Source organism: Salminus brasiliensis, chromosome 3 (genome assembly GCF_030463535.1).
Source record: "Salminus brasiliensis chromosome 3, fSalBra1.hap2, whole genome shotgun sequence".
In the NCBI taxonomy this organism is placed as follows: Eukaryota; Metazoa; Chordata; class Actinopteri; order Characiformes; family Bryconidae; genus Salminus; species Salminus brasiliensis.
This window is the reverse complement of record NC_132880.1, coordinates 1,898,832-1,912,697: the sequence shown is the minus strand read 5'-3', so window position 1 is coordinate 1,912,697 and position 13,866 is coordinate 1,898,832. Positions and strand designations below refer to the sequence as shown.

Below are 13,866 nucleotides of genomic sequence, written 5' to 3'. Positions count from 1 at the left end.
TCAGTTCACACCTGTGGTTAAAGTAAGTGAACAGTATACGTATATATACACACAGATTAAAAAAAATGTCAAGGAAATGCTTCTCATTTACAAGATGATGCACCGGTCCATTGGGTCATTAGATATTCTCCACAACAAGAACAATGGCAACCCAAAAATAATAATTATTTAAAAAATGTACATTTGTTTTAAAGAATACAGAATACTGAGTGTGGACCCAGACAGGGAGAGTCCACTGATCCATACAGACATAGAAAACAGCTAGTAGTAGAGTCAGCATTATATGCAGCATGTACATGTACATGTACCTCTATATACAAATTACATAACTTTATATATATCTATATATGTTTTTATATATATCTTTTTATTTTTTGCTTGTCTTCTTTTTGCTTTCTTTGATAGTGAAGTAAACAAGGTCGCCTGCATCACCACAGGGCTTTACCGTAGACCCAGAGAGTTTGTACACAGTCAGTGATTAATAGATAAACGTTATATCTGTGCTGATATGTATACATATATGTTTATATATATATATTTATATATGTATGTTTATGTTTATACAGATATCTCAAGCGAGGGATTGTTTCAGTACGGATCTACTGAGGAAAACGCTGAAAATGTAAGTAACCCGTTTGCTGGTTATTTGTACGGTAAACAGTAAACTGTAAAGAAATCTATAGTTGTCTATAACGATAAAAAAATAAATAACAAAATAAAACACTAAAATTGAACATATTTCCATTTTTTTTTTAATCCATGGCTAGATATGTAGCAGCTTTAATAAAAAAGCTCATATATTATATGTGATGCTCAGATGTGCAGGAACGGACGGACTACAGAAGGCTCAGAGTGGATGCGGAGCTGCCCTCAAGGAATTAGTACTTATATAGATTGTTTGTGTTTATATACAGTATATAATAAAAAAAGTCATGGATTTCCTGGTATGACTCCTATAAACATAGCTCTTAAACTCAGAACACACTAAATGTAATGCTAAGGGGGCACAGCCTAAAATAGCAGGGTTAAAATTAGCATGAATTTCTGATTCTGTTAAAAAAGGTTCCAGTAGAATCTGGTTTGGGTGACCTGCTTGTGTTCCCATAGCAACCTGCACATATCACCTGCACATGTTCGCAGAAATCGTGCGAATACGTCTCGAGATTCACCCTGAAGTCTGCTGAAGTCATTCACAGCATTCACTCCTATGTTATTCGAACCTCCCTGTTAAACATGATGGAGGTAGTTTCACTCACTGTTAAACCTCATGCCAGGTTTACACGGCACATGGAAGCAGCTAGTCACTGCACTACCGGATTTACAGTCGCCGACAGGTCCAGGTCGGCTGGGGTTGCGAGACATCAGCGATTGGTTGGCGAGCTCTCAAAATGCCTTTTAGCGGTTTGTTTGTAGCGAGCCAGTGCCGAGCCAGTGCCGAGCCAGTGCCGAGCCAGTGCCGAGCCAGTGCCGAGCCAGTGCCGAGCCAGTGCCGAGCCAGCGTCGAGCAAATGCCGAACTGCCTCCGACCCGAGGCTTTTATCGACAGCTCAAAAATCTAGGCTAAAACTGTGTAGTGTGAACCTGGCGTAAGACACCCAGATAGACAATATTTGCTGTTCTACTTTGTGGTGTTAAGTTATGAATTATAATTTTTTTGTATTTATTGTATTTTCATGGATTTACCAGACTTATTTTTTTTCTTTAATTTGGCAAAAACTAAAATACTCGAGGTTGTGCCCCACTGTCCCCGACATCATTTCCTCCCTAATAAAATGACATCAACATTTAGTATTGTAACAGAACTGTGGATATCTTGTACACAACTGAAACATAATGAAATTGTGAATTGAAATTGAAATAAATTCAAGGCTTTTCCCCCCAAATAACATTAAAAATATACAATCCGAGAGACAGAGTGACACTGTAGTGCTCAAAACTTTATAATTCATTTTTACTTAATTTATTCTTTAAGAAAGTTGTGATCGCAAAAGGGTTTTATGATTTGAAGCAAAAAAAAAGCTTAAGAGAAATGACCTTTTTATTTTATCTAATTATAATTTGTTCAAACTTCATAAGTATATTTAAAAATTCCCAGCAATCTCTCTACTCCACATCTCGCTTACCCAAAGAAGCTTTTCCAGAATATTACACTGTAACTGTAACTGTAATAATGCTAATTTCTTACCTCATGTTTCTTATTTCTAGACTTTTTTCATTACGTTTAACTTCTTTTTAGCTGCAATGTTAGCAAGTGAAATTATCTCACTGTATTGACATTAGACACGAACCGTTAAAATGGGAGAAGACTGGAAGAGGGATGGACCTCAAAAAACTTTGGACTAGAATTCTGGTAGCTCTCGTTTTGAGCTAGAAGACCAGACCCCTCTGAAAAGTGGAGCTACGATTAAGAGATATGAGTGAGTTAAAGGGAGGTGACGGGGTGGTGAGAAAACTTTACTGTAGGATGTGGAAGGTCGTGATAGAGTTTTAGAGAAGAGTTTTTTGGTATGTTCCTCCTCCCAAGCTTCTGTTAACGTCACGTCCAATTTCTTTTTAACAAATAAATAATTTTAATCTTAATATCTCAAAATCCAGAACTTTGAGGTATATCTAAATATAACCTGATTGTGACCTGCTGAGATATCCAGACTCCTACTACAACCATGAGTGAGTAGACGAAGCCTTCAGAAGCTTCAGAATTGGAGAATCAGGTGGATCTCATTAGAAATTTAGTAGACCTCAGCAAGATCTCAGCTCACTGAGGCTGACCTTCTTCTTCTGGACACATTTAGCCCAAACCTCTCCGTTCTTACTCTCAGTTATCTTCTACAAACTCACATTTTCATCTTTGCTTCTAAAAAAGTAGGTGTTGGTCCCAGACGTTTGGCCTGTAGCGTATTTCTGTAGAGCTGGATCAGATGCAACATTTTCTTTTCTAACAGAGCATCTGCTGGTGGACCAGCAGCTCGGAGAGCTTGGATACTTTAATTCTGATGCACTCTATGTTTGTCTCCACAGGGATGTTAGGAATACAGTTTCAGAGTAAAGATACAGACTAAAACCTTCTGAAGCAGTGTTTGGGTCCTGCTGGACGTTTTACCCCCGGAGATCATTAGAGGTAAGGCTCAGAGCCTGTAGAAGTCGTTTGATCAAATAAAGGTTTACCGGGGGCAGAATGTAGGGGTCTTTGTGGATTGTTTATTATTTATAAACACTGAAAACTCAGCAAAACTCAACACCATTACCCATTCTAGCTGCGTTTGGGGGAACCTGGATAAGACTTGGTGGGTTCTGGGCAGGACAGTACAAGATTAAATATTAGTAAGTAAGGCTGGAGCTCGCAAGAACTCAGCTGGCCACCGACATCTATAGACATTGATATGTGGTTGAATGTAGGTCGTGATCCGGGTGACCAAGATTCAATGTCAGGACAACATCTAACTACTAACGACCCTGATGTTGTCTTTGACGGTTATGTTACTTTGATTTCCAATTAATATTCAACGTCAATGTAATGTTGGAGCTTTATGTCAACCAAATGTTGGTTTGTTTTTGATGGTAATGTGACTTTGATTTCCAACCAAAATCTAACGTCTGTCTAACGTTGGATCTTGAAGTCAGCCCAATGTTGGTTATGGGCAGATATGTAACTTTCATTTACAAATAATATTCAATGTTTATCTAATGTTGGATCTTGATGTCAAACCAATGTTGTTTTTAATAATAATGTCACTTTGATTCCCAACCGAAATGTAACGTCTATCTAATGTTGGAGCTTGATGTCAACCCAATGTTGGTTTTTGACAGATGAGTGACTTTGATTTCCAAATAATATTTAATGTCTCTCTAACGTTGGATCTTGATGTTAAACCAATGTTGTTTTTGATGGCAACTTTGATTTCCCAACTGGAATTCAACGTTCGCACAACCTTGGTTTTTGGTGTCGATCTTTGTTTTCATCTAAAATGTCAAATCAAACATTACAATCCAACGTCTTTCCAATGTCTATACTGAGATGCTGGGAAAAACTCTACAGAGCTGAATATGAGAATAGGGGAAAGTCATTTACCGCTGTTAGCAAAAAAAGCCAGACAAACAAACAAATCTCTAAGAGACTATTTATAGTAAAGGCTGTGATGAACCCCTTTGATCTAAAGCAGGTATAAGTAGTAAACAGCACTTCTGAAATAACCCTACATTATCAACACTGACTGAACAAGGCTTTGATCAATGTGATCAATGGAAGCTAATGGAATTATGGAAATACCTACATTCATCCACCTGTCAACATCATGTGATCCTGTTTGATCCAGTTTGATCCAGGTGTGCTGAGGAGAGCAGGTCATTTTGCAGGACTCTTGCTCCACTGAGTGGTTTCGCTGCATTGATGGCCTCGTTAAGATTTAAGAGCTAATTAAATGAGAAGCCAGGGTCGTGTGGGAACAGTGGGGGGTGTGGCCTCTCATCGATTCACCATTATGTGTGCATGTACTCTACTGCAGACCCTTCTAATCAAGACTACATTAGATCAGCTAACACACACACACACACACCACTCATCAAAGGTTTGGGGATACAATGTCTTCTTTGGAAAATCATATTTCCAATGCATTCCTAGCAGCTTCAATTAGGGCTGTCTTGATTCCGATCCGACCCGAGCTGATACTGATCTGTCTTGATATTTGGATAATTGGAACCTTTTTTGGTGCTACGTAGAACCATTCAAAAAGGTTCTTACCTAAAACATCTACAAGAGGTCTTCATTGTATTTGACTGGGCAGTTTAAGCGGTCAGTACGGTTCTTTAAGTTGTCATGGTTCTATATCATTAGAAGTCATTAAAGGACCCCCTTTCAAACCCAGATAACATGCCCGTGTGGGGCCTGTACACGTAGCCCAAATTTTGTCTATGGGTTCCATGTTGGCCCCACATATGGACGCCCACCTGGGTCCCAGTAGGGTCAGTGATGGGTCCAGGAGAGGTTGAACATGGGTCAAATCTGCTGTTCACTGTTGAACACTGCATGTGTATGGGGGCTATATGGGAAACCTTGTGAGATTATGGTGGTCTCTCAGAGTCCATGCCCACCTGGAACCCACCTAGCCTGCCTTCCACCAATGCAAACTGACTAACCTATTATTAATAAGAGTTTTGATCTGCTGGGAGGTTTCGGTTACATATCATATACTTTTTTTTTGGGGGGGGGGGGGGTCACGATCATTTCAATAGGCCTAGATCAGATACACTGGTTTGGATCAGAGCCTCACTGGTTTAAACATGCTGGTAGGAGGTAGGAGTGGTAGGAGAACATAGTGTTGTCCAAGAACTCTTAAAACCAGGTTCCATTTAGGGTTCCTTTTGAGATGTTACAGAGGAACCACTTTTGTCTTCCACGCTCCAGAAACCATGTCTGAAACAGATGGAAAAATGGTCTACAGAACCATTTAAAGGCCATTATGTAAAGGTGTAAAAGGTTCTTCGCACCCACATATCTCATTTACGAAATTGCTTCTCTAAAGAACCATCCACTGTAAGACAATGGAAGACTCCAATGGCATTAAAAACATCTGGAACGTTTGATGGACATCACAGAAAAGGGACACAACAGCTGCTGGGATTGGATTTATCCACCCACTTCATTCCTCTCGTCAGCTGATCTTCTTTTTTTTTGAGATCTTAGTATGTTAAATCATTGGCAAACGGCCCACTAAATGTCCCCAAACTTTTGACAGGCCATGTGTGAATATATAAATGCACACATATGTACACAAATGGAAACTGGTGAGGTCACCGTGAGGTTTGTGTGATGTCACTTGAGTAATGCTGTTCGTTGACTGTTCACTTGAACATCTGCTGAACATCTGCCTCCTGCACAGCTGCATAAACGCCGTTACGAGCCTGAAAGTCTTTCAGAGGTAAACCTTATGTGTTATTATATACGAGGATTATACCGAACCCTCCTGCTTATGTGACAGGATGCATAGACAGCAGTAAAACCCTCAGCAGAGGATCACACTCTCCTCTAACATCTGAACCTAATGGGTGAAAATTCCAGGTGAGGCAAATTTCAAAGCTTTATAAGCATAAGCTCCTCAGCCTCCTCAGACCTTCTGCCAACAATCAGGAGCCACGGCCTCCTGAACCCTAGCTTGACTGATGCCCACAAAGCAAACGATTAATGCCCGTATTTGTTGTTGTTTTGCTTGCTTGTGTTTTCCTTACCAACGGTTACTTTACCTTGGAAAATGATCCTGATATACTGTACATCCATCAGCCATAACATTAACACCACCCCCACGCTCCTTCACTCACTGTCCTCTATCCTGTCAGCTCCACTGACCACACTGACCGTACACTGAAGTCCAGGCTGTGTCTGCATCTGTTTCTCTGCAGATTCTCTTTATTTCTCAGTCTCCTCCTCTCACCCTGTTGGTTCTTCAGTTCTCAGGACCCCACAGGACGGACCACCACAGAGCAGACTGTAGTATTTGGGTGGTGGTACGAGTGGATCAGACACAGCAGAGCAACACACACTACTACTAACAGGCTCGCCACTCACCAGCATGTCAATCAGTGTCACTACTGTCAGTGCTGAGAATGACTGACTGACCCACCCACCCACTACCCAAACACTACAGTCTGCTCTGTGGTGGTCCGTCCTGTGGGGACCTGAGCACTGAGAACAGAGTCTGCAGAGAAACAGATGGACATAGTCTGGACTTATAGAGGTATACAGTACTGCTGTACGGTCAGTGGAGCTGATAGGATAGAGGACAGTGAGTGAAGGAGCAAGGAGGTGGTGTTAATGTTATGGCTGATGTATTATATTTAAATATTATGTAATATATAACAATTTTGATATGATCTGTTTTTATCTTGTTTTCATTATTTATATTTATATATTTTTTTGTTGTCTTTATTTATTAATTATGTTGTATTTTAAATCTCAGTTAAGCATTTTGTGAGTTTATATATTATAATATATATATTTGTGTTTATTATTTGCGTAGCTCGAGTGTTTTTAGCACTGATCTGAGTTTCTCACTCAAAAACAATCAAACCAAACAATCAATCAAGAAAACTGACATCATATTACCCATCCAACCCACTACCCCCCACCCCCACCCCAACACAATACAATATAAACACAATAGGAAGGTTCGCTGGTGGATGAACGTGTGATGGGACGGTGTGGTAGCGGTGTTTAGCTGAGATCGCCACGGCGACCCGGAAGCACTTGGTCGGGAGGGTTTCGCTCGCTCTAGTTTAGTGTCGTCGTTGTGTGTTTGCTGGGTAAAGTCTCTGCTTTAGTAGGGGGTGAAGCGACTGTACGCTCCGCGGTAGAGGCTAGCCTGCAACATCAAAGATGAAAAGAAGGCAGCAGTCAGAGTGATGGAGGAAAGCTCCGCTCGTACCTCTCCTTCCTCCTCCCTCGCTCCATCCTTCGCGCCCTGAGTGGCAGGGGGAACGGGGGGCCACAAGTTTCCCTCAATTTTCTCCAGTAAGATCATAGGCCATGAGTTGTGTGTGCTTTTGTGTGTTTCCTGTTATTCTGGGACAGGGAGAGTGGGTGCACGCTGCTTGACAAAAGTTTGTAGACACCTGTCCTTCTATTGAGGGTTTATTTAATGGTGTTGCCGTTACATTGTGGTACCTGAACCTTCTGCACCATTTGAGGTAGAACAGAAAATTTCAATTCCAAGCTGGCAAATAAGGGGCCAACTTCAGCAGCGTTTTAGGGATGCGCTGTATGTTGTGGAAAGACAGATCAGCGGATGGATTTATTGATTAATTGGTCAAATTAAAGCAAACTAAATCAGGCATTAGAACCAATCACAGTCAGAGGGAGGTCTCCGAACGAACGAGGCAGTCATTGGGGCCAAATGCAATGGTGGGGGGGATTCTCGGAACAACTGAGGCAGTGATTAGGACCAATCACATGCAGAGGGAGGTCTCTAAAGAACTGAGACAGTGATTAGGACTGGTCATAGTTATAGGGAGGTCTGAAGAACAAGTGAGGCAGTGATTAGGACTAATCATGGGTAGCAGGGAGGTTTTGGAAGAAATGAGGCAGTCAGGGTGAGGTCTCAGAAGAACCATGGCAGTGATTAGGACCTATCACAGTCGGGGGGAAGTCTCAGAATAGACCAATCACAGTTGTTTTTTTTTTTGCCCCAATCAAGTCAGTGACTATCAGGACCAAATTGCTGTTAAGGCAGAGGTCTCAGAACAAATGAGGCAGTAATTAGGACCAAACATAGGCAGCAGGGAGGTTCTGGAACACATGAGGCAGTCAGGGGTAAGAACTAAGGCTGTAATTAGGACCAATTACAGTCAGAGGGAGGTCGAGGCAGTGACTAGGACCAGTCAGAGTCAGGGAGATGCCTCAAAACAAACAAAACAGTGATTAGGACCAATTGCTGTCAGGGGAGGTCTTAGAATAAATGAGGCAGTGACTAGGTCCTAGATACCTAGGGAAGTCTCATGAAGAAGTGAGGCACTGACTAGGCCCAAACATAGATAGCAGGGAGGTTCTGGAACAAACGAGGCAGTCAGGGGCAAGAACCAAGGCTGTGATTAGGACCACTCACAGTCAGAGGGAGGTCTTAAAACAAACGAGGCAGGGAGATGCCTCAAAACAAACAAAACAGTGATTAGGACCAATCACAGTCAGGGAAACGTCTCAGAATGGACCAATCACGGTCGGGGAAGGTTTTGGCACAAACAAGGCAGCAACAATCTGGACCAATTACTGTTAAGGCAAAGGTCTCAGAACAAACGAGGCAGTGACTAGGGCCAGTCAGAGTCAGGGGATGCCTCAAAACAAACAAAGCATTGATTAGGACCAATTGCTGTCAGGGGAGGTCTTAGAATAAACGAGGCAGGCTTTTCACAGTTCATTTTACTCCCTGGAGACCCTGTACTGTAAATCACAAGCGCCCCCTACTGGTTCTGGCAGAGAACAGCCCTAAAAAAACCCACTACTACAGTTTCACCGTAATTTAACGTTAAAAACAAGCTGCTCAGCTGAGTTGTCCAAATGATCGGACCACCCAAGATTCCTGTCCATGCCAGTCCTGGTCCTGCAAAGCGCTTTTTCACTTGCTAGCCGTCCTTAAACTTTTGTCAAGCCCTGTGTGCGTACTGATCACGCGTGTGTGAGCGTGAAAGGCAAAGTTGCTGACTTTTCTTTGATGTGGATGCAGAGAGGAACCTGGCTGTGTTCCCAATCTCACATTAATCCCCTCAGGAATGTCCTGCTGCCCTCAGACATCTCTTCCTCTGAGACCTGCTGAGAGCCGTGCACCAGAACTGCAGCTCGGCCAAAGACTCTAATGTGGACATTTGTCCACTGGCGTGAGTCAGACTTCTCGTATTTATTTAAGTAACTTTCAAAAATGCTGATTTGGGGGTTTCTCCTTGGGGGGGGAAGAGTTCTGGAGCCTTCAGGAACCACCAGGAACCACAAGGATTGGCCAAGGCCAGATTTCAAAGCAGCCTGGTCTGAATATTCTCTTTTAAGTAAGACTGAAGGGTCCCGACCTTGCTGGCTCTGGGTTTCATGTACTGTACATGCTGAGATACTTTAGCTACCACAGTCACACACTCAAACACAGGTACACTTTACACACACACACACACACACACACGGCTCTGCTGCTCTACTGTTATTTGGCCCGTCTCCATGGGCTACAGCTGAATCCTTCAAAGGCTGACTTCTAGCTTGTCCTAATTTAGGACGGCCCACTCGCTGCGGTGAAACTTTCACTAGAGTGGGAGAAGCAGGCGCTGCGCCGCTTTTCTGCAGAAAGACAGAGTGTGTGTTTCGTACACACGTCCTCAGAGGAACTCATTACTGAATGGCTGTTAGATGCGAAGAAGCTCTGTGTTCTCTTTCAGAGACATTAATCAGTTATGATTAAAGAATTAGGAGCCAAATGACTTTTGCTCAGCAAATCTGGACACGTCCCGTTCAGCCAGGACCTCTGCATCAACATCGAGAAGCTCCCTCAGTCAGATGCACACACCTACAGTGGACAGGGGGGTCCAGAAGTCCGAGGACACTGTGACGTAACCTGGTGACTGTCAGGAAGTCACTTAAATGTCAATAAGTCATTAAATTCATTCGTTTAAAAGATTTAATTTCCAGGTTGTCAGATTCTCAACATGCTGTCAGACTTTAGGACCCAGCGGTAGGCATACAATGGTAAAAGCACACACAAACAAACACACACACACACACACACACACACACACACACACACACACACACGCACACACTCACACACACACACACGCACAATGCTGTTCAAAGGTTTTTTTTTACCATCACATTACTTGGATGATCCACTGTAGATGCCTCATAGAAGCTCCCCTAACATTCAGCTATCTGACCTGACCTGACCTAAACCCTAACCCTAACCCTAATCCTAACCCTAACCTTAAATCTAACCCTTACCTAAACCTAACCCTAACCTAAACCCTAACCCTAACCTAAACTCAAACCAAGCCCTAATCCTAACCATAACCTTAAATCTTTCCCTTACCTAAACCCTAAACCTAAACCCTAACCCTAAACTAAACCCTAATCCTAACCCTAACCCTAAACCTTAAATCTAACCCTAACCCTAACCCTAACCCTAAATCTAACCCTTACCTAAACCCTAACCCTAAACTCTAACCCTAGCCTAAACCCTAACCCTACCCTAACCAAAACCTAAAGAGTTAGGGTAAGAGTTAGGATTAGGGTTAGGGTTAGACTTAAGGTTTAAGATAAGGTTAGGATTAGGATTAGATTAAAGTTTAAGGTTAGAGTTAGATTTAATGCTTAGGTTAGGGTTAGGGTTTGGGTAAGGGTTAGATTTAAGGTAAGGGTTAAGGTTAAGGTAAGGGTTAGATTTAAGGTTAGGATTAGGGTTTAGATTAGGGTTTAGTTTAGGGATAGGGTTAGGGTTTAGGTTAGGGTTAGGATTAGGGTTAGTTTTAAGGTTTAGGTCTAGTTAGGGTTAGGTTTAGGGTTAGGGGTAAGGTTAGGGTTAGGGTTAGGATTAGTCTTAAGGTTAGTCTTAAGGTTAGAGTTAGATTTAATGTTTAGGCTAGGGTTAGGATTAGGATTACAATTAGAATTAGGGTTAGGGTTAGGATTAAGATTAGGATTAGGATTAGGATTAGGGTTAGGGTTAGGGTTAGGGTTAAGGTTAAGGTTAAGGTTTAGGTTTAGGTTTAGGTTTAGTTAGGGTTAGGTTTAGGGTAAGGGGTAAGGTTAGGGTTAGGGTTAGGGTTAGGGTTAGGGTTAGGTTTAGGGTAAGGGGTAAGGTTAGGATTAGGGTTAGGGTTAGGTTAGGGTTAGGGTTAGGGTTAGGGTTAGGATTAAGATTAGGGTTAGGGTTAGGGTTAGGGTTAGGGTTAAGGTTAAGGTTTAGGTTTAGGTTTAGGTTTAGTTAGGGTTAGGTTTAGGGTAAGGGGTAAGGTTAGGATTAGGGTTAGGGTTAGTTTAGGTTAGGTTAGGGTTAGGATTAAGATTAGGATTAGGGTTAGGGTTAAGGTTAGGGTTAAGGTTAGGGTTAAGGTTAAGGTTTAGGTTTAGGTTTAGGTTTAGGTTTAGTTAGGGTTAGATTTAGGGTAAGGGGTAAGGTTAGGATTAGGGTTAGGGTTAAGGTTAGGGTTAAGGTTAGGGTTAAGGTTAAGGTTTAGGTTTAGGTTTAGGTTTAGGTTTAGTTAGGGTTAGATTTAGGGTAAGGGGTAAGGTTAGGATTAGGGTAATGTGCAGGGTTACGTTTAATAGACAGTCATTTACATTCATCTTAGAGTTCAGTTAATGTAACAGATGTGAAGTAAACTGTATCTCCTCTGAGCATCTATGGATCATCCATGTAAAGTGAAATGGAGTAAAGTAATATTAATATGATGGTAATTTTCAGTGGGTGAGATGAAGAATGTCTAAAAAATCTGACTCAAAAAAAGTCTATTTAGTGGCAAAAATTGTTGCTGTTGATACTGGAGAGCAGCTCATCACCTCCAGACTCTGCTAGTTATGGGAACAGGGGTTGCTATGGGAACCAGCCCTCGTGGCTATGGGACTTGGGAATAATAATTACAGAAAAATATATAATATAATCTCAATGTTTTTGTTACAGAGCTAAAAACAAAGCTATGCTACGGCTATATGGCTTCTGTGTGAGTAAACCAGCCAATGAGAGGGCGTTTTACCTTTCAGGGTAAAATAACAGGGTGGTAAACACACTCCTAAACACACATCTGAGCATTTTTACAGACATTTAATCAAATAAAATGACTTTTTAAAAAACTGAACTCCTGGAAGAGCCACGGTAATGAGATCAGTCTCCCCGCACTTCTTCAGCCACGTCTTCAGGCATGACCAGCAGGCCCACTGAGGTGGGGAAGGGCCCTTACAACTAAAAGGAGGCTTAGTTTTAAATGAGGTAAGATGATTGGGTCCTAGGTTAAAAAGGGTAAAGTGAGCATTACAGTAGCAGGTCACTGATTTCTCACAGCTAATGTGACGCTCAAAGCTGAGATCATCGTCAAAGCGTCCGCTTATTTATGTCCTAACATTCAAAACCATTCCTAAATAATACTTATTATCCAAACTTTTGAACAGTAGTGAACTGTACACACACACACTTCCAAAAACAGGCATGTCAGCACCTGCAGAAACAAACACACACATGGCCTGAGTCTTTCTGGCTTTGAGGCCAAATCTGTTGGTCTGTTTGTGTGAGGGAGTCGTCCCAAACCAACCTCTGTAGAAGGGAGCGTTTGGAGGAGGAGAGGAGGAACAGAAAGGAGAGGATATATATAAATATATATATATAAATATATAAAAAAGTCCTACAAGCAAGAGTTTTATTTAAGCAAATAAAGAGGATTAGAGGAGGAAGCGTCTTCATTAATGAAAGCTTTTAGCTAGCAGCTGCTCGTTTTGCTGGCTCTGGGAAAATTCAAAAGTCTCGCTGCTAAAAGCTCGAAGTTTGCAGTTTCTCATTTGCAGTCACAGGCTAGCCCAATCGGCCTGGATCGACCCGCCTCCGTCCCACGGCACACTGCTGCTCGGCTACATAGAAACACCCCCGCCTTACCCTCCGTCCTTCCCTCCCCCACCGAAACCCCGGTCCGAAAGACAGCGACGAGGCAAAGAGGAGCTTTCCCCACTCTGATCGTTTTCATCTTTGATGTTAGCTGCAAACGCTAGCTAAAAACAGACATTAACTGACGGGGTGTGTGTGTGTGTGTGTGTGTGTGTTAGTGTGTGTTAGTGTGTGTTGAGTAGGAGTGCGGGTACAACATCTTCAGTTACAGTAAAAGCCTTCAGTACGAGCAATCTGGTGCATTGTGTACATCAGAGTGTACAACTGAAATGTCTGGGTAAATATGAAGAGGTCACTTCTATTGCTTCAAGAAAGTCCACTGTAATCCAGAAGGGGGCGCTAAAGGCACAGCAGACCACATGCAAATGGTTTACTCCAACAGTAAATGTGCATGGCAGGCAGAATGTGATGCGTTTATATTTAGGCATGGGCTTGTTCGTATCTGTGTAAAATTCCTGTTACTGTCCAGCTCTGTCCAGCTCTGTCCAGCTCCACGGCATTTTACAGGTGAACAATCAGAAGTGTTTGAACAGACCTGGGGCTGTACGGCCAATATGTATGGATATCGTCACTGTCCGATTGGAATAGGTCTGATTTAAATCAGATCTTCAAATGTAATTTGAAAACATTGTGAACAAATCTGATCTGAAACCACTTACACATGTTTGGATATGATTGGAAAAAGTTACATTTGAAGTAAATTTGAAACCACCTGTAAATGTGGTTTGGATCCGATCGCAAAAGGTCAGATTTTAAT

The 13,866-nt window shown here is 42.1% G+C and overlaps 1 protein-coding gene across 7 annotated transcripts in view; it reads right to left on the bottom strand.

Annotated features, from left to right (window-relative positions):
* LOC140551149 (RNA binding protein fox-1 homolog 3-like) overlaps positions 1-13,866 on the bottom strand; it is a 199,627-nt gene that overhangs the window by 6,580 nt on the left and 179,181 nt on the right. For 6 of the 7 annotated variants that reach the window (XM_072674518.1, XM_072674519.1, XM_072674522.1 and 3 more), the window contains one exon: positions 7,271-7,352. The exons of the other annotated variant lie outside the window; for it this stretch is intronic. In XM_072674518.1, coding sequence (XP_072530619.1) covers positions 7,308-7,352 — 45 coding nt within the window. In that variant the 3' untranslated portion in view covers positions 7,271-7,307. Of the gene's footprint in view, positions 1-7,270; positions 7,353-13,866 lie in introns of those variants that run through there. 7 annotated transcript variants of the gene reach the window in all.